This window comes from Chlorocebus sabaeus, chromosome 8 (assembly GCF_047675955.1).
Source record: "Chlorocebus sabaeus isolate Y175 chromosome 8, mChlSab1.0.hap1, whole genome shotgun sequence".
Taxonomy (NCBI): domain Eukaryota; kingdom Metazoa; phylum Chordata; class Mammalia; order Primates; family Cercopithecidae; genus Chlorocebus; species Chlorocebus sabaeus.
Genome location: NC_132911.1, coordinates 75454582 through 75475871, shown reverse-complemented (window position 1 = coordinate 75475871; position 21290 = coordinate 75454582). Strand labels below are relative to the sequence as shown.

Here is a 21290-nt window from a genome sequence, read left to right as displayed (position 1 = left end):
TACTCCTTCCCCTGGACTAAAATAACATTCATCTCCTTAGGGTGATATACAAGGTCATTCATGCCTAGACTCAAGTATACCTTTTCAGCTTTGGCTTCTAATGAGCACTGCACACTAGCTACCCAGGGCCACTCACAAGTCCCTCAGCAGGGAACACATTTTAATTTCTCTGTCCATTTGCATTGTTCTCACTAGCCCATCTACCTGTTGAACTCTTACTTGCTCTTCTATACCCAGCTCAAATGTCATTTCTTCCCTTTAGCTTTCATAGACACTCTACCTCTTCCTGAGTGGGAGTGAATGCTTCCTCAGCCATGTGCACATTTAAGCACTTAGCAGCAGTAGGACCCTGTAGGATACAGCAAGGAGTCTAGACCTTGGAATCAGAGAAACATGAAGCTTGAGCCTTGGGTTTGTGAGTTATTGACTACAATAATTTACTTAAGTCTCTGAGCTTTAGTTTCCTCATTTGAAAAATGGAAAGATTACAAAAATTGACTTTAAATGTAAAATGCTTAGTACAGTTCAGGGCATCTAGTAGATAACGAAAAAATGCTCCTTTGCATTCTCTTGTATCATATTGGATTGTCATTATGTAACTGTCTGCTTCCCTTGAGAACAAGAACCATGTCTTTTTTTATCCCTATGTTGATTCTGCCTTGATTTATATTCTAACTAAATTTCATAAGTCTTTTCCTCCCAAATATATTTCTTTCATGCAAGAAGCTTTTAAATCTCCCCAACAAAAATGGAAACTCAATTGATTATACATATTGAATTAAAAACAAAACTATTTCTAGTAATAAAGAAATCTGTTATTAGAGTTGTTTCATTTCTACTTTGTATAATTTTATCTTGCTGTTTGTTTTAGCTTAGAAAATCAGATGTTTTTGTTAATGTTGCCTAAAAGGATACAAATATAATAATCCAGAATTGATGCTGTTACTCTACATAAAATGCCCTTGTCTTAACATTAGCCAGTCAAGTAAAATTTTGTGACTTCAGCTACATGTATTATGCTTTGTTTCTCTCATGTCTAAATCCAGTTTTGCAAATTGGTTAAATTATTCTTGCATTTTTTTTTTTGACCTATGTAGCATTCTGGAAAAAAAGTTTCATTTATTGCCTTTCATTACCCTGAAGGAAAAGAGCCGATTGTTAAAAAGGAAAAAAAAAAAAAAAAAAAAAGCTCACCTATTTTAGTTGCACTGTAAATATTTTCTATAGGAAATACAATTCCTAATCCATATAGCAGGACTTTCGCCAGTGCTGGGATGAGCTGAGTAGTTGTTACTAAAATATTCACACAGTTTGTCCTGTGAGAACAAAAAGAAAAAAAAGACTGTTGAAAAATAAATCTCCAAAATGAACAAGCATGAGCATTGCCCATTTCCTGGCAAAGGCCCTGCAGAGAGCCTCACCGGGAGTGAATGAGCGAGAGTGCTTTCAGGGCCAGTGTCAACCAGGAGTCGGTCAGGGCTTCAATTTCGGCCCTCAACTGTAGCCAGGCTTCCCTCTTAGCTGGACCAAGCAGACCTGAGGATTTAAAAGCACATGATGAACTACTTCCTTACCAACATATTTCTTTGACTTTACAAATAATTAACATTTAAAGAGTACTGTAAATACTAGCCTCAAGCTTTATAGTATACAAAGTATCTTTCACATAGCATCATTCATTTGATAAGTATTTATTTGGTTTGGTTATAGAAGTCATCTCTTCTTTTTGGGGAACCTACTCTCCCGCACTCCTCTAACTGTAGTTTGGGCAGAGGTGACTCCACCTTCTGGCTCCCAGGGTAGGCGTACAGCATTCGCTTGGCCAGTGGAAGTCAGTCTTGGAACTTTTGCTGAATCTATTAGGAAATAATAGATTCCCTCCCCTCATGGAGGTGCCAAACTACTGGTAGAGTATAAAGCTGGATCTACTGGTGGTCATTTTGCCACCTCTGGGGAGGGACTGACCTAGAAAGGCCTTTATCCAAAGAAAGGCACAGGCTTCCTGGACAGCATCATTTCAGCATCTGCCTATAGCCATGTAGGAAACCAACCTCATCCCTAAACTTTTTATTATTAAGTCACTGTATTCCATTTTCATGCTGAAGCCATTATGAACGAAAGCCAAAAGATTCAAACTAATCCAAGTATTTACCCGGTAGAAGGAGATTTACAACCTATCTTGTGATTTGGGCAGAGGTTGCTAATTCTTCGAAGGATGCTAATCCTTCCGTGAAAGGACAGCTGAATGTCAGAGAGGTCCAGAAACTTGCCCTAGGTCACATCACAAAGTAACAGAAACAGGACTAGATTAGAATAGCCAGGGCAGCTGGCTCCTGTCCAATATTTCTGTCACTAAATCACAGCAGAATAATGGCCAGTGAGATGAAACTGCCCTAAAAAAACCTATTATATTCAAAAGCAGTGTGACACAAAAGTGTACTTTTGGAATTGTATTTAGACTTTCTTAACCCGCTGAGATACTGGTGGTAATCACTTGCCTCCAACATTATTTTTGTAGGTGTTGTAGATCTCTTTTACCCGTCTGTAGCGGAAGGCCAACTTTCTCATCCAGTCCACACCGCCCCGTACACCAGTTGCCAAACATAAATTAGCACTGGTTGCTGCAGCAGGAAAGCCATCTGTTCCAAAGTTATATGTGCTATTTAGATGCAAGAAAAGCCCAAAGTTAACCAAACAGAAAGTTCATCTTAATTAGGTAAGTAATTAAACTATAAAAGGGAGATGGTCACTTCACATTCAAGGGTGCTCACCTTAGGTCCTGTCCATTATCATCTGAAGAAACATCATCTATATGGACTTGGTCACATTCCTAAAATGCAATTAAAATGATACATGTCAATTTTTTAAGAGCTCCTAATTGTTTTTTGTTTTGTTTTGGAAAAAACCATATTTTTTAAAGCACCTTAATTGGAGTGTTTTACAACTATGTCAATCAGTAGGTGGCAGTCTTGTAAAATTGACATTTTTACCTACTTAGGGTCCTCTCCTATAAGAAAGAAGCAATGTCGTTAAGGACTACTGTTATTCAGCTTCAGAAAACACATTTTTGTGTTTAGAAAGGAAAGTGATTGAAAACAATTAGCATATGTGTTCCATAAACCTCAGGTACCTTAAGCCATCATGCTGCTCAGAGCTGATTCAGTCAGTGCCTAAGCATAACTGAAACCAGACATTTTGGTAAATGTAACATGCTAGAAAAATTAAACCTGATGCTAACTGCCAATGAAATTATGACCTCTGATTGCTGTTGAGCCACACACCAACACAGCCCGAGGCCAGTGTGCTGAGGAGCTCAGACAAAAAATCTGTTACTGGTTTCCATTTATTTGAGAGAAGTGCGTTTTATTCTCTCTCTTTCTCTCGCTCGCTCTCTGTGTGTGTGTGTGTGTACACATGGGCACGATAAAAACCATGGGAGACTTCAAAACCTAAATAAAAATAATCAAACCATGTGCTTTTTTACTGTTTACTTTTTTTTTGTTTTACATTTTTAGTGTTATTTTTAGCTGTTTTACTATTATATATTCATTGGATTTATGAGTTTATTATGGCATAATGTTATTTTGAACAGATCTTATTTTTAAATCCCAAACTGTGTAAACTACTTAGAATAGGAAGCCATACTTACGGACTAAAGCTCTATTGGACCCAGTTAACGTTTCTGCACCTGTTTGCAGATATATCGGAGCACCCATATATCTTAACCACGGTATCCCCAGACGAATTGTGGGAAGAGCAGGCACTCAAAAAACATTGGTTGAATGAATGAAGAAGCATATTAACCCGGAGGTAGACAAGGACTCTGGTCCAGAAACTTAACACCCCCACTTGGCTGCTTTCATCTTTCAGTCATGTTCCTCTCTTTGCAGTCAGGCTCCAAATACCCCAGAGGCCTTTATTGTACTTATTTCCATTAAAGTTTTAGTTGAAAAATAAAAGAAATTTCCAGGCACACATCCTGTTTTTTAAAAGGTTCTTTTTGGCTGAAGATATGGTCATGTTTCAGATAGAGTTAATTTTATAAAATCTAGCCCATCTCTCTAGCTCTTAGATTCAACTTCATAACGAAGATGACACTTGGAAAGCACTACAATAATAGAAGGTATATTTTTATGTTGCCGGTTCCTTCTGAACAAACTCTTCTCTCTCCACGGATTTGTGAGGAAGGGAGGAGGAGATAGAAGTGGAAAGAAACTCAAACCAGCTGTTCCTTAACAGAATTAAAATCGTGACCCCCAACCTCTTCTCTAAAGCATCTATTTTCCAGGCAGCCCTCTCCCAGCACGCACCAAGTTCCAAGGAGGAAAAGACTTTGACCTTGTAACCCTCCCCTGCTCTCCTGAGGTCCATAACCTCAGATAAGAGAAAAGGAAAAGCAAGTCTAGGAGCCCTCACATGCTGACTGTGAATTTAACATTTTAAAAACAGGTCTTTCTTGGAAAACATGGTTGGGAACTTCTCATTTATTAATCTTATTTTAGAAGATGAATGATGATTGCTTGTGTTTTCAACAACATACTAAATCATGAGTAGAAATTTCTGATATTTAACTAGAAATGCAATTTTTATGTTGTTAGTAAACTTCTTTAGAGCATGTGGTTAGCGTTGGGGGTGGGGGGAGAGGGGAAGGCCATAGTGCCATGATGGAGAAATTTTCTCTCTTGGGAGAATGAACAAAAAGGAGGAGGAAGTTGAGGAACTAGTAGAAGAGGAAAATATATGTTCAAAAGAATTTAATTCAAGGAATCAAAACTGACCTGGAATTCCCTGGTTACCTCTGAGGGTGTGAAGAGTTTTTTTAAAAAGCAGGGTGTTAAGACGCTTTTCTTAAACTAATTTAGCTGTAAATCTTCATTACTAACAGAGAAGTCAGTTATCCTCTAATAACTGTTAACGACTCCATTGTTGCTATTGTTCTTCCACATCCTGTATTTGTTTTCTCCTGCCAGCTTCATTTAAAACGTTTTGTTCCCAGGCTGAGGACTTCATTTGAAGTATTGTTCAATCTCTAGCTTAGCTCTTAGTGTCAACACCTTCAAGCTTTTACCTGCAGATAGCAAACTCACTTCACAGTGACTTGATTAAAGCAAGGTTTGGTGTAGTGACAACAAGGAAATCCTCATTCTTTATCAGAATTTTTGTAGAATGATTTTAATTAAAAGAGATTTAAAAATCCAGAGTAATCTCTAAGGGGCCTCATCAGCACCTCCAGGAATGAAAAAAAAAATCATTAAAATATCTATGTAAAATGTGTCTATGTAATTGTTACTTATTTCACTTAATGAATTGAAAAACACTATATTGTACAAACTTCAAATACATAAAATACCTACTGAGGGTTCATTATCTGTGTCTTTGTAGGAACTTACAAATAATGGCATAAAATGCCTTGGGAAGTATGTTTTTAAAAAATTGTTTTAAATCTTGAGAAACTATAATATTACTATCTTAATGCTTATTAACAATTTTAATTGCTAAAATAATAAGGAATATTAAGATACTGCAATATTCCACAGCAGAACTGCACAATGTGTTAACCTGTTGTAAGTTACACCATCAGCTCTCAAATGAGAAACTGCAGTCTCCTCCCATCAGATATCCTGAAACTCAGCCTCTTCCATGGGGAGAAACTTTCCCATTTCTCAGACACCATCTCTCTAGCTTTTTGTCTTCTTTAGAGCCGAATTTTAAGTTCTCATTTTTGCCTTCTGGACTTGGTTGCTTTTAGCTTCCAAATTTGTTTTAAACCCAGTCAATGAGATAACTGAGGGAGGGTGCAGGGCCTGATTTCAGAGTCCATGGCTTAGGCAGAAGGGGCTCTGGGCACTGTGAACCAACAGCAGCAACCAGGTTTAAAGCTCTCCTGGAAGAACCTACTGACAAAGACAAAAATGGAAGCTTAATGTATTTCCAGGTGCCAAAATATATTCCTAAAAACCCTAATTTGGTGTTCAACAGGGTACAGAACATAAATAATTCTATGGGAAAATAAGTTTTTATTCCAAAAACCGACAAAACGTGCTGAAAATGAACTTTGGAAATACACAACCAAAATTATGTGATAGACATTTAAGGTGACGAAATCATTATTGAATCCAAGTCTTGGGACAACATTCACATTTCTAGGGGCCACTCCAGTTCAGCGTATTTTATGTGCTAATTTGCAGTGGAAGGGTCTGAGATGCCCAAGGGATCCCTGCTGTGTTTGGGGATCTGGCCTGGGACCTCAGAGAAGACAGAGGTAGTGATTTCAAGGACTCCTGAAAGATTCTGCACTCACAGTGAACTCACGGCTGTCTTAGCTTAGAAAGGTGGCCATTCATGCACATGTCAAATTATTAAGAGGCTGCTGTGTTCCAGGTACTGTTCCAGATGCTAATGATACAGCGCTTAATACAACAGAGAAAAGTCCTTACTGCCTTGAAACCAACATTCTAGTGGGACCGACACACAAACAAAAAAACATGTAAAATGTACATATGCTGGATAGTGGTAAGTGCTAAGGCAACAAAATACAGTATGTGAGGGAGAAATGCAATGCCAAGTGGGTGTGGGGTAAAGAGCCTTCCAGGCAAAGGAAAGAGCAAGTTCAAAGGCCCTGAGGCAGAACCCTGGGGTAAGGAGGTAGGAGGAAGGAGCCAGGAGAGGGCAGAGGAGGGGAAGAATTCCCTGTGCCTGCAGATCCCAGCAATGAGCAGGCTTTGCCAAGGAAGCAGGGGACAAATTATCAGTCCTTGCCCTCAAGGCACTTACACGGTTATAAGGGAAAGAGAGAAGTTAACTAACTACACATGTGATAAGTTAATTAAAATCATGGTAAATCCTGTAGAACTTCTGTAGGATCCAAATGAGCATCGTCCTGCATTCTATTTAGCCAAAGAGAGTTGCAAAAGTCTGAAGAATTAAAATTATATTTTGCTAGATCAGGAGGGACAGCCTGGTCCACCGCTTGTCCTTGTGGCTTTTGTGATTGAAACAATCAAACCGATAAAATGGTGGCCTACTGGAGATGGCTCCTAACAACTGAACTGTGGTGACAGGAACAAAGCAGCTTTTTGGTCCCAGACTATCCATGCTGGACCTCTACCTTCAAATGGCAGTGGGGTGGGGTGGGGAAGGTACAAAGGAACCCTGAGGGCTTGGTGACCAGGCCTCAGAGAGGTGAGGGGAAGCTTCTTGAAGACATGTTTCTTTCACCCCCAAGTCACAGATGTGAGAACTGATATGAGAGTTGGAAAGGGATCAAGACGTGGGAAAAGAGTAATTTTTTGTTAATGGCTTTCCCAAAGGGATGTCAAATTCAGCAACGTGTATGCATAAGGGCTCAGAAACAAGTTGGCAGTAGAGGAATATATAATCAACATTTCTATGTAGCCAATTTTCACATACAGGTAGTTAGGCATGAGTGGGGGCAGGAGAGGGCTCTCCCCCACCCACTAGGAATGTCGGGTGATGGTTTGGTAATTATCACATCGTCTCTCTAACAGTGATAAATTGGCAGCCAGTGCCAGGGAGAGGCCGTTTCCTGATGGTCCACACCTGTTGTAATAAGTGTTAACTGAATGCAGGCACCAGGGAGAGGCAATTTCCCCAGGCATGCAAGGCCGGGCGCGGTGGCTCAAGCCTGTAATCCCAGCACTTAGGGAGGCCGAGACAGGCGGATCACGAGGTCAGGAGATCGAGACCATCCTGGCTAACACGGTGAAACCCCGTCTCTACTAAAAATACAAAAAACTAGCCGGGCGAGGTGGCGGGCGCCTGTAGTCCCAGCTACTCCGGAGCCTGAGGCAGGAGAATGGCATGAACCCGGGAGGCGGAGCTTGCAGTGAGCTGAGATCCGGCCACTGCACTCCAGCCCAGGCTACAGAGCAAGACTCCGTCTCAAAAAAAAAAAAAAAAAAAAAAAGAGATCTAATGGCAGAGTATGGCCTTCTGGGGGCACTCCACCGGAAAAGGAAAGAAAGCCTCAGATAGGCATGCGTGCAGCTTCCTAAACACACTGCATAGGTTCACTTCCCAAGGGTAAGGGGGGCAATGCGCATGCGGGCAGCCCACCCTAAAGGAAGACACAGGGGAACGGGGCGAGCATATAAAGTCCTAGGTTCAAGGATAACACTGCACTTGACCAAGATGCCTGCTTGGGTCTCTTCCAAGCACAGTTTTCTTTTTTCCTGTTCTAAAGCCTTTTTCAGAAAACTTCCACTCCTGCTCTGACACTTGCCCCAGTCTCTTTTTCTGCTTCATGCCCCCCAGTTGAATTCTTTCTTCTGAGGAGGTAAGAATTGAGGTTGCTCCAGACCATAGGGATTCACTGCTGGTAACTCAGATACCTTCCACTGGTAACATATATGGTGTCCTGTGACTCAGATATTTGCCACTGGTAACATAGTCACATAGCACAGAGAGATTATGTGGAAGAACTAGGGCCAGTGCAAGGCAAAGTTGTGATTATCCTCCACTAGAAAAATGTTACAATCAATCACCAAGCTTGGGTATTGCTAATGCATCCAGCCCACTGCTGCCAGCCTGAGGTTGGTCTCTCTCTCTTCAGAAGTCCCAAGACACCAGAGATGCATCACCCCTTGATACCTGACTACCAAAGCGCCACATCTTGGCACTTTGTATCCCTTGTAGAGGATATTCTTCCTTCCCCCACAGCAATGGCTTCTGCAGAAGGCATTCCTTACACTTATTGTGGAGTTCCTGCAGAGGCAGGCGCTCAGTTTCTCTCACTTAGACTCCTCATTCTTCAGTTGAATTTATAGTGAAAATGCAATAGTATTTAATGTTACAACTCATTTTACAGATATGAAAAATAAAGATTCAGAAAAGCTAAATAATGTGAGATAAATGCTGCGATGCTTATGTCTTTGACCCTCAACTCGCCATTTCTTCCCAGGCTCCTCAATTTCACACATTGTAGACAACTGCGCACTCTAGACACTGGTCATGACCTAGGTCCTTTGGGGCTTCTCGGCTGCTTTGACCTTAGGGGACTCCAGCTCTGTCTGCCCTACTCTGACCTGTGCTCTGTGTCTGTGGTCTGTCTGGAGCACGGATGTGGGTCCTTCATCCTACAGCACAAGCCCCAACCCTTCATGTCATCAGCAGGCCTTTAAATGACTGGCACGTCAGAGGAAAATGCTCCTGGAAGGAGAGCCACTGTGGTAATTTGGTCTCTGCCAGGCGTGGAGGGTAGAGAGTACAACTGTAGGTGGTGGGAGCACAGGTTTTTAGCATGTCACACTGCCACAGCATGTCCTAAGTAGGAGAGCTGAGGACCAGGAAAACGGATTAGGCCACCGTCACAGCAGGGGAAACTGAAAAGAGGGTAGATGGCACCAGAGGTGCGGTGTTGTGCCCGCAGTTATCAGCCTGCAAACCTTTGCTGTTCCACAACAGGATCCTACAAGTATCTTTCAGTAAATACCAAAATTGAAATGACCATGGTTTACCCTCGTCAGCCTTCCCCTTATGTGACACCACCTGTGCTTCACAGAGGGTAAAATAAATAAAATTAGCAGCTTCAGTTACTGCTGGCCCTCAGCTCACAGTCATCTAACTACTCATGGAGCTGGATTATAAAATGCTCACATGGATGGCTGGGGAAACTGCCAACACATGAAGCCCTGAATCCCAGTTCTGGGGTAGGTATAGGGAGTGGGCAGAAAGCCACACGGGGCACGATCTCACAGCCATGCGGCGAATGCCCATTCACTCTTAGAACTCTGGTTGCACTGTTATTCTGCCTTTTTAGTCCCTTCTGTCATTATTCTTGGCATCAAGACTCAAGCTGACCTTTTTCTGATCCATCATCATCTCTGGCCTTCTAGGGCTGGGCCACAGACATGTTCTTTTGGCCCAATCCCCGGGAATAACTCAGATTTTGTACAGAGGCTCATATGCAAAATATTAAGTTATGGCAGAATTTTTCTGCAAATATTTATTCTGCTTTGATACTGTAGTACTTGTACTTTCCCCTCAAGCCTTTCACTTGTACCATAATTATGTAAAAATACACCATACAGTTCAAGCTGGTTTAGGAAAATTAATAAAGAGAATTAAGACAGTTACAATGAGCCTTATTATCTGTGCCAACAAAGTGATGTAATAGCTAGGACACTGATGCTCTATACTTCTGAACATGAAACTTGAAACACAAACTCAGAGTAAACCTGAAGTCCTTGAATAAACAGAGACTCTAGGAAGACTACGCAGTTTGCATGTTGTGAAAGGGAACAATATGAAAAAGTTACCGTGTGTCTTTGAAGAAGTTGAGTTATACAAGCCCAGATCCTGCTGATCAAGGCTATAGTTTCCTCAAAGTTCCAAATTTACCAGGAGGAAACTAGCGCCATACTGCCAACTAATTGTTTCAATACTTTCAATACTTTACAAAGCAAAAATGGAAGGATAAAAGTCAGCAGAGAACTAGCTGTTTTCATTACGTCTTTACATCAGTGTGCCTACTGAGACCAGCCGGAGCTGGCCAAGGCAGAGGAAATGATCACTGGGTTCTCTGTCCCCTCTTATCCATCATTAAGCAATTACATCCATGGCTCTGACTTTCCTGTTGAGCAATTTAGATACTTGCTTGATACCTTTGACATCTATAGGTCACTAAAGAGAAGTATTCCTCTTATTTCTAAATGTGAAAATGTTTATTTCTACATGGGACATGGGTAGTTCTAGTACTTCAGTGACAAACTCACACAAATTGTCTGAAAGCTAATTTTGTCAAGCCATTAGCAGCACTTATAAAAGAATGCATATCTGTCTGTGGACCTATCCATACTACCATCTTTCTCACAGAAAACTAAATTACACAGTTGGCTTTACAGGGTGACCAGTGTTTGAGTTACAAAGGTTTTTAGGGAATGGTCTCCATGGTGGTTTTTTGATATAACTCCCAACTCTCAGATATTTTCATAACTAATTTGAAAAACTAAGTAAAATGGGACATCTTCCAAACTTCTCTATGATTTAGAAGTTCTAAGGATGGAGAGGGGTAGTCAAGGAAGAAGGCAATTGATGGGACAGATTTGAAGAAACCGCCTTCCAACTAGCTGACAATTTGATTTGGTACATCAAGTCTAGGCTCCGTGGTAGACATTCTGTCTATGAATTAGTAAATTTGCAGGAACCATGTCTTTACTTGCATGTTTTTCTCTGTAAAGAGGAGACTGCCCAACTGATGTACTGTGTATTTATAGTTACTGATGCAGAACAGCATGATTCCATTCTGCTTTCTAAGGGCATGTCCAAGCCCTCACTGCACTTTCAAATAGATCTCATGGAGAGCTCAAGCGCTGCTAGGCATTCTTCTGCCCAGCTTCACCATCATGGACTCTCTGGAAGCCCTTGACTCCTGGAGATGGGGAGGGCATGTGGTTTGTAGCCTCTCCACACTGGCAATCGCTGGCAGACCCTGTCTGTCATCTCTGTCTAGGGTGCACCTGGTGACCTCCTATTTCCCTGGCCTTCCCATCATGATGCTTCCTTGCAGGAAAAAGAAACAAAAAAAAAAGGTGCAGATACCTATGGCTAAGGCATAGGCGATAAAATACAAAAGGAGTTTTGAAATTGGCCCCATTCTGTCTGGCAGTTTTGGGAATTGCAAGTTAAGGAATTAAAACATACCTGGACAATGTATCTTTTAATTCCCACTCTATCTACTCAGAATACTATTGGTGCCAACACATATGTTAAGTCAATATTTAAATATCTGTATGTGTTATGATAGGAGTAGGATGACACAACTATACAAGCCAATGGGAAAAGAAAACAATTTCAAATTTCAGAAACCAAAAAGAGGAATTTCAGCATCTATTTTCGAAAGGTAGCAATAAGATGCAACTTGTGAACACACATATGGCATTTACAAACAAAAACAGTGTCTTAATATACTTAATGTTATAATATCCTTTAGAGATTATCTAAGTGAGAGAGATTTTACTAGAATTATGTTTATATTAGCTAGGAGACGTAAGTGCTTGTATTAGAAACACAGATTTGAATTACAGAAGTTTCAACAAAGGTAAGATATTAGCTATTTTGATCTGATTCCATTTATACTAATATTCGTAAACTATTTAGAGAATAAAGTCTTTACTGAAAGTTCCTGAAGATGGTATGTTAAGATAAAAAATAAATTGAAGTGCTTAAGCTATATCTGGCATATGCATAAATAAATATTTGAGATCACTAAGGAAAGGCTTCCAGGACTCCCAAATTTATTAATAACTAGAAGAAAGCACGAACACATGTTTTTCAAAGTTTTGATATTTTCTTATAATATTAATCCCTTTTAAAATGTGCTGATTAAAAAAATAAGACATCATTATATCACTTTAGCGTGTGGCTTATAGAATCCCAAAGGTATCACATGAAGATAGCTCCTTCTTAGTGAGTACAATGTTAATAAATATGATAAGTCAGTTTCACTGTGCTTGGAGTTCCTTCTTTCTCACCATGAATGCCTTCTTCACCACATGATGTTAAATATATTTGTCTTTATTCACACTTTCAACCGTAGGGTGAGGAAAAGAAAGTCTCACTTAATGAAAGCCAGAAAGAATTGAAAATAAACTTTTAAACAAAATGAGCTTATTTAATCCATTAGCTAATCCATTACCTTTAGAGACCCAGTGGTGAACAGTTTTAATATAAAGATAATTAAAAGATAATTATAGCATATATTACATTTGATCTAATGATATCAATACTTGTAATTTTCTTTGCTTTTTTAAAAGTATACAATAAATACTATCTAGTACAAGATCCATCTTTTATTAAGTTATGTTTTATGCGATAGTAAGAGGTATTTCAATGCATTCTATGTCCCTACCGCTGATGTTGTACACAAAAGGTTATGCCCAAATGCACAGCTTCATTTATGGTTAAGAGAACATAGCATTTTACAAATTTGTATCAGAACCAGTGCAAACCTCCATATACAACACAGGGCAATGCATTAATGTTTGCTGATAATGCCAAATTATATTGTACAATTTTATCATCAAAATATTACACATTTCAAATGGTATATAACAAAGTATGAAGATAAAAGACTAAAGGCTGAATTAATGTGTAAACTAATTATCATTCAGAACATTAAAAAAACTCAGCACACATCTAATATAAATATCATTTTTTTGGAACAGCAACTCAGAACTACTCTTAAGAATGAGCCTTTGATTTACTGCTGAACTTATTTCTCAATTTCCAACAGGCTTGCTCATCATTTTTGCAAACATAATTTGTCACTGGCAACAGTCAGTGTTCTTTGTAACTCCTGTTTCCTTTCTTTTAGATCTATTATTCCTGCTGAGAGAATCTACTAAAGAAGAATTTTTCATAGTGACACCAACTCTAGGCTTGCTGTGAATAATCACAATCTCATAAAAATCATTCTTTTTATTGCAAACTTGCTGCCAGAAGCATGGAAAAATATTCAGACCGAGAGAACTTTCATCCTTTTCTGCAATGGCCTTCTTTTAACTTTCATGGCCATTTGCAGAAAGTGAATTGGATACCAATTTATTCACAAAGCATTTAACTAGAGCTTTCATTTGCACAAAAGTATTTGTTTTGCTCATATAAAACAATGAACTATAAGCTCTAATATTAAATAAGTCATACATTAAGGAAGAGTGTGTGTGTGTGTGTGTGTGTGTGTGTATTTTTCTGGAGCAATTTTCCACTCCTTCTAAAATCATTTGCAACAAATATTAGTTCCTGTTCAATGCCATTACATGTGTATAGATTCATCTTTATTTAACTACAAACCATATGTCAATGCATTTTGTAAAGAAATATTTTCATGTAATTAACCTTTTTAAATGCCGTTTTCTTTTGCAGGGGTCAGGGTGGGGTTGAAATTTTGAAAGTTTAGAAGAGACTAATTTATGAACTTCAGTTAACTTATACTGCCAGATAATTTTCTAATAGTAAGAAACACTCAATTTTGCATAAAAGAACACATAGCTCAGAACAAATCAGGCCCAATCATATCCTTAGTCAATAAGCTAATAAAGATTTTTCCAAGCTGATTTTCTCTGCCACGTAATTATTACTGACTCCAGAAAGAAAAATATGCAGAACCGGACATAGGCCCTTTTAAAAAAGCAGTTCCCTGTGAGCTGCAGGAAGGGTTCCATCATCACCTTCCTCACTGTCAGTCCCTGGCGGCGAGAGAGGACCTCGAGGGGCACTTTCCTACTCAAAAATTCTCTCTTCTAAGAATCTGTGGGTCTGAAATTCCACCACACAAAATCATCCCTTCTGAATCTTCTTTTGTAAGACAAAGACTTCAGGTAAGAGTGAACTGTTTAAGCTCCATTGCCTTGGTGTGAACTGCACTATGAGGTAAATTTCTTCCAGCATGGGAAGCCCTGGTGTGCCTGCCCCCAAATCACTGGGTGTTAAAAGGGGAAATGGAGTTGGCTGCCTGAAAGGAAAAAAAAAAAAAAAGGGAAAGTGTTGTCTATACTCATATTTTCGCTCCCTATAAAAATACCCCTTTTCTCAAGAAGCATAATTTAGAGCTATAAATAATCATGCTTTGGTTGTTTATATGTTATTCAGGAAAATATTATGTATCATTAGAATAGCATGAGTATTATATGTGTTATATATTAAATTGTAGCAGTGTCACTAGAAAATACATAGCCACATGTTCTCGATTCTTTCATTCATTTTCTCATGCATTCAACTAATAAGGACTGAACACCTATTTCTATTCCAGGCATCACACACACAAAAATAAATGAGATACGGATCTTGCCTTTATGGTTTTAAACATGGGGAGTGGCTAGAGAGAAAGGGTACATTGACAGTCACTATGATTTTCTGTCAGGGAAGATACTAGATTCTTGTAAAGCCCTTCCTCTTCCAACCCACCCTGGGCAGCATATTCAGATCAGTCTCCAACGAAGAGCAAAAGCATCTAGGGGGAGGGGAGACAGGCAATATGTTTTACTCCTGTTTCAGTCCATCTCCCTCAATAGATGTATTAGAAAATTAAATTGGAAACACTTAATATATTTCTATGCAATTGAGCATTCAAGGGCCTCTATAATGAGCCCTAACCCTACCAATGTGCGCATCCCTCACATTCTATCATGAACAGCCTGCCCAAGACAGGCCAATCTCCACTGGCCCGGCCTCCACTGCCTCCCTGCACCAGACAATAGCTGTGTCTACTGCTTGCTGGAATGCCTTCTCTCTCCCTTAAGGCAAGGCTCCTCCATTAAGTTTTTATTGGTTTCTTTCCCTTCTCTATCCCTGACATACTCTCTGCAACCCACTGTCTCAATAATAATTACCATTATTGACAGCCTACCAGCTGTCAGTCTTTATGTCATGTGTATTTCATGTTCTTTCCAATTCTCCTGAAAACTCTGCATTTGATGCAAAGCAAACAAAGACTTACACAGACAACTTCTGTGTACACTACCAGATAAGAAACTCTTTGAAAAAGAGACTATCTTTTACATGTCTTTTTCTTCCTACTTATTTTCTAACACTGGACCAAGCACATAGATATCATAGACTGAAACCTTCTAGGTTATCTGATTGACAGGATTTGATTATGAAAGAATTGATGACCCAATCAGAAGTTAATAATGTTAGTGCATTTTGTCACTGAAGTGTCATTGAAGTTAGTTTGTGGAAATAAATTATTTTGATTATAAAATGATACATACTAATGTAGAAAATTCATGCAGTACTAAAAAACATATAAAAGAATTCATCTCCAATTCCATCCCTCAGAAGTAACCACTGTCAACATTCTTCCAGTCCAAGCTGTCTCCTACCAATTGAAAAGGATGATATCTTGGACAGAAGAGTTCCATTTAACTTTCTGACAAAATACCAATTCCAGAAGTTAATTCTTAGTTGATTATTTCTGAAGAAGCAAAAGATTATAAAATAATGTTGACCAAAAGCAACATGCTCTCCCCATACCCTGACCCTCCACCTGCCTTACAAAGGAGTAGCACACAATTAAGAAGGATCCAGTATTTAGAAAGCCTTTCTTTAGAAATGCTGCTAGAATACTGAACTGAGCCCAGATAGAGGCCCTATTGTACTGCACTGAAATGGGAGAAGTCTCCAGGGACAGCAACTTAAACACATTTTGGGGAAGTTGAAGTTACAGGCATACAGGCCTTCTCTTGCACTATTCAATCTTAAAAAAATTTTTTTAAAAAGTCTAAGGGCACCTTGAATTCCTTTCTCTACTAAGCAAACTTCCTATGAAGGTAACTGAGGAAAATCTGGCTTTACAAAGCAGTGACTCTCTCCTAGATTGAAGATTAGCAAGCACCTGTCAAAATCTAAGATCTAAACCAATAGCCTGTCATAGGTGACACTGACAGGTCAATTTCACACAACTTTAAAATAAACTGAAGCAATCCCGCAGACTGTGTGAGTGCTGAAGTGGTATTTCCATTCATCAAGAAAGGAAGACACTCCATTATTCACTGAGGCACCAACATGCGGCAGGCACCGGCCAGGGGCTCCAGATTCTGTTGTCTCCCTTAACTCCACACCTACCTGTCACCCTCTCTGAAGCCTGTCAGGGTGGACTGTGTGGAGGTCACACATTAGCAGGAAGCCAGAACTGAACCCAGGTCTCTCCATCTGTGAAGTGTTCACTCTCCCTTTAGACCACACTTTCCTGGTTGCTGCACCCAACAGAATACAGAGATCATGGCAAAACTAGGAAGCCAGTTTCACGGACAGGTTAATTAACAGCCTGTTGGAATAACTGGTGCTCCAAATGGTCACAATTGCCTCACATAAATAATTTAATTTTCTGAATCTGGAATTTTCAATGCATATTTGGGTTCTGCGTTTCTAAACTAAGATATGACTCTTCTTTTTCATTCAATATATTCTTTTTGGGAAATCTTAACTGATATCAGAAATGATGGCTTCCAGCTTGATTTTGTTTTCTGAGCTGCAGATCTGTGCATACACCCGCTCACTGGACTCCACTTGTGTGTCCAATACACACTGCAGGTTCAATATCTCAAATCCGAATTCAGCATCTTCCTTCCGGAGCCAGATCATTCTCCTGGGCTTTCTATCTCTACCTGATTGCTCAAGCCAGAAACTAAGAGTCTGGCTCACTGAATTGTTACACTGAATAGATCTGCAAATCCTACCCAGATTACTTTCTCAGGAGCTTTCACATCAGCCCCTGTCAAGAAAGCCCCATCCAGTTATTAGGCCCTGCTCCACAGCATCCTTGTGTGACAGCAGCAAGGTGTTACTCACTTCCTTTCCTTTGCTAAAAAGGAATAGTCACGTTCTCTGACGTGGCTAGAAAGGTTTTGCGCAATGATATTTGCAAAAGAAAACCTGAGTTTCAACCTCAGCTTTACCATCACCTAACCAAGTGGCTTTGGGCAACAACCACCTCCCTTCAATTTTCTACATGTGTAAACTGCAGATAATAAGACTGAATTCCCAGTGTTGATGGAGAATAAGAGTCTCATGTCGTACTGACGTAAGAAAAGTTTCCCTAAGGCCTGCCGCCCCCTGCCTCCTACTTCACTAAGGAGGCCCAGCAGCCTGAGCTGTCAGTCCCAGCGGCCTGAGAAGGGGAGGCTCTGCTCCACAGTGACTTCATACCCAGCCAGGCTCTGCTGCATGCCGCGACACCGGCAGCAAGTTCCATGAGCCATCCTTCAAAACAAGAGGTAGGAAGACAACGAGTAAAAGGACATTTATCAGCACAACCAAGGAAACATGTGTCTTTTTGACATGAAGCCAGCATCCTCATTTTCTATGAAGGACAGCACACTGTGATGGGAACCAGATACAGTAGCTACTTAACTGCCAACAGCACACCTCCCCGCATGCAACTGGGGGTGGGAGGAGCCCATGAATAAGGATGGAACTGAAGAAGTATTCTGTGATCTCCCTGGAGCAGGGTCATTCACCACTGACAGACCTTTTTTTTTTTTTTTTTTTGGTGTGTCTGGTGTGATTTCTGTTGGAATTCTACATGAGAATTTGGCAGCAAACCACTTTTTGTCTCATGCCCTTCATTCCCTAGTCCCTCCTTAAGTCACTCTCCCTTCTTCCTCTACAGCCTTACAGGGCTTGGCCCAGCATTATTCATGTAGAAGACACTCAACAAACAATAACAGCAGCATAGACTTCCTTAGTGCTTCCTGCGAGCCAGTGCTAGTTCTATACACTTAACAGATATTATCTCATGCAGTTCTTACACTGACCCAATGAGGTATATCGTCATCCAGTTTTACAGATGGGAAATTGAGGCACAAAGGGGGCCCTCATGAATGAATTCACCAGTTCCACCTCTGGTGTCTCTAGAACTGCAAGCTAACAAACCACATAAACAACACAGGGCTTTGAGTCAGGCTAGAATAAGACAGCCATGATTACATTCAGCATTTTCCTAATTATAAGAAACATTATATATAGAAAGTGAAAACAGAAAATTTCTCTCATCCTACTATCTAGAGATAAATCAGTTTTTATTGTTGAAATTATTTTTGTATCATTTTTAATAATAGAAAACCTTTGTTATCTGCTGCCCACGGTGGCTCACGCCTGTAGTCCCAGCACTTTGGGAGGCCGAAGCAGGTGGATCACGAGGTCAGGAGATCGAGACTATTGTGGCTAACATGGTGAAACCCTATCTCTACTAAAAATACAAAAAATTAGCCAGGCATGGTGGCAGGTGCCTGTAGTCCCAGCTACTCGGGAGGCTGAGGCAGGAGAATGGCGTGAACCTGGGAGGCGGAGCTTGCAGTGAGCCGAGATCGTGCAACTGCACTCCAGCCTGGGTGACAGAGTGAGATTCTGTCTCAAAAAAAAAAAAAAAAAAAAAAGAAAACCTTTTATTTTCATATACATGCCTTTTTAAAAAAAATTTTAATCCTCAAACTGGAACCACACTTCGTATCATTTTATAACATACCTCTTCTATGTATATTGTGTCTTGACATTAAAGATTTTGAAATCTGACTTAAAGTAATATGAAAGTCTAATATCTTGGGTGTTTTAATTGTTAAGCTTGAGATTAATCTTCATTTACTTTTAAAAGTTAACTTTTAGAAATAAAGGTAATGCTCATCATTGACTACTATTTGCCAAAAAAATAAGTAATTAAAGGAAATATATGAGAGCCTTCTATGTACCAAATCTTGTGTCAGGAGCTCAGGATTTAAGTGGACAAATCATGGTTCCTGGACTCAAGGGATTTCCCAGTGGGGGACAGACAGAGGTCTGCAGAAAATCTTAATAAAGTGCAGTAAATATTTTTATAGTGAGAACCAGCTCCTTTGATCATGACCAATTCCCCCTTCCCGGACTGCACTGTATCTGCAGACTCTACCCACTTTCTTGTCTAAGACCCACCAAGTAACCTGTGCTCTGGATTTCATTCTGTCTTGCTATCCAAGGACTTCACTCCCATAGTCATTCTCCTTGCCATACCACATGTATTTTCCTTCCTATGGAATCATTCTCACTGACATCCAGACATGCCTAAATATCTTTTATTTAAAAATGAAACCACCTTCCCTTGATCCCATGATGCCCTCCACACACGATAGCCCATCTCTTTGTGTCTGTCTCTGTGGGAATTCTTGATCCTTTCTGTCTTCACTGTCAGCCCCTACCCTCTTCTCAACCCATTCCCATCTGGCTGATTTCTTCCATTTCATTGACATGGTGCTTATCAGGGTCATTAACAGCCAACATTCTCACCCAGTCTAACAGTCGGTCACTTCTCCGTCCTCATCTTCCTTGACTTTGGCCACATTTGACACAGGAGTGTGCCACTCCCTCCTCTTGGAACACTGTTCTCCAGGTTTCTGTGATAGCTCATACTTTTCCACCTACCTTGTAGAATTCTCTCTGCAATTCTGTCTTCTAAGCTCTTCTTCTTGGTCCTATTTCTAATTGTTGGTGCCAAAATGCTCAATCTCAGGCCCTCTTCTCAATTTTTCATTCCTTCCCCTGTGCCACCTAGTTTTATGACGTCAGGACTCCTGAAACTATACCTTCAAATTTATCTCTCTCCTCTGAGATCTAAACCTATATGTCTACCTGCTTATATGTCATCTCTTGACTTGGATGTTGACTATGTATTTCATACTTAATACACTCAATACAGGATGCTTGAATCCAACTCCTCCCCAGCCACCCCCCAACACACTCTTCTTCAGAAGTGTGATCACCTTTCCAGTGCTCAAGGCAAAACCTAGTGTTCATCCTTGATTCTGCTTTCCCTCCCCACCTATGTCTGATCCCTTAGCAAATTCTGCCCATATTTCCATCAAAGGATACTGTAAGTCCTGTGACTTCTCACCACGTCCAGACTGCTACATCCTCAGTCCCAAGTTAATGTCCCCTAGGCTGGCTGAGACAGTCTCTTAATTGGTCTCATTGGTTTCACTCTTGCCCCCATTCCATTTGATAACCAGACTGATGTTTTAAAGGTGTAAACACTATTCTATCACGTCCATGCTTAAAACTCTCCAATGGCTTCTCACTGCAATTAGAAAGAAAAATATATTCTTTACCATGGTCTACAAGACCCTTCATCATCGGGACCTTGCCACTCTTCCCTAGTTACTCTGTCTCAGCCACACTGGGCATCTTTCACTTCCTGAAGGAGTGAAACTCATTCCTACTATTGTCCTCCCCAAATGACTTCCTACCATATCCTTGCAGTTGCTTCCCTCCCAGCTTCTCCCTTCTTGACAAACGTTACCTGCTCAGAGACATCTCTTCCTGATCATCTCAGCTAACAATGCCCCACTCCAATTCATCCCTTAGCCAGTACTGCTTGATTTGCTTCATAGCACTTACCTCTGCCTGAAAGTATTTTATTTACATACTGTTTATTTCGTACTTCTCTTCCACAGTACTAATTCCGTAAGGAGAATGTCCTTAATAAAGTCATTGCTGTATCCCCAGTATTTAGAACTGTGCCTAGGTACTTAATAGTTATTCAATAAACAGGTATTGAATATTGAATGACAGAAAGAAATGACAAAGTATAAAGAGACTACTGGATGCTATAGCATCTCGGTTCTGAAACATCACAGAGATACGGCATTTATAGCCCCATCACCCAGAAATAACCACTGGCAACTTGTAAATATGACCTTTAATATGTCATAGACATTAAATCCGGATTACATACTATCATTTATTTTGTAGACTGATCACTTTTAAACATGAAATTATATCGTGGTGGCTTTTAAAAAATCTATTCC

The 21290-nt window shown here is 40.1% G+C and overlaps 1 protein-coding gene across 10 annotated transcripts in view; it reads right to left on the bottom strand.

Moving 5' to 3' along the window:
- Window positions 1-21290, bottom strand: part of EYA1 (EYA transcriptional coactivator and phosphatase 1) — a 345314-nt gene that overhangs the window by 20569 nt on the left and 303455 nt on the right. For all 10 annotated transcript variants that reach the window (XM_038000399.2, XM_038000401.2, XM_038000400.2 and 7 more), the window contains 4 exons: window positions 2772-2830; window positions 2499-2659; window positions 1422-1536; window positions 1195-1316 (listed from right to left, as the gene is read on the bottom strand). In XM_038000399.2, the coding sequence (XP_037856327.1) occupies window positions 1195-1316; window positions 1422-1536; window positions 2499-2659; window positions 2772-2830 (457 nt within the window). The remainder of the gene's footprint in view (window positions 1-1194; window positions 1317-1421; window positions 1537-2498; window positions 2660-2771; window positions 2831-21290) is intronic.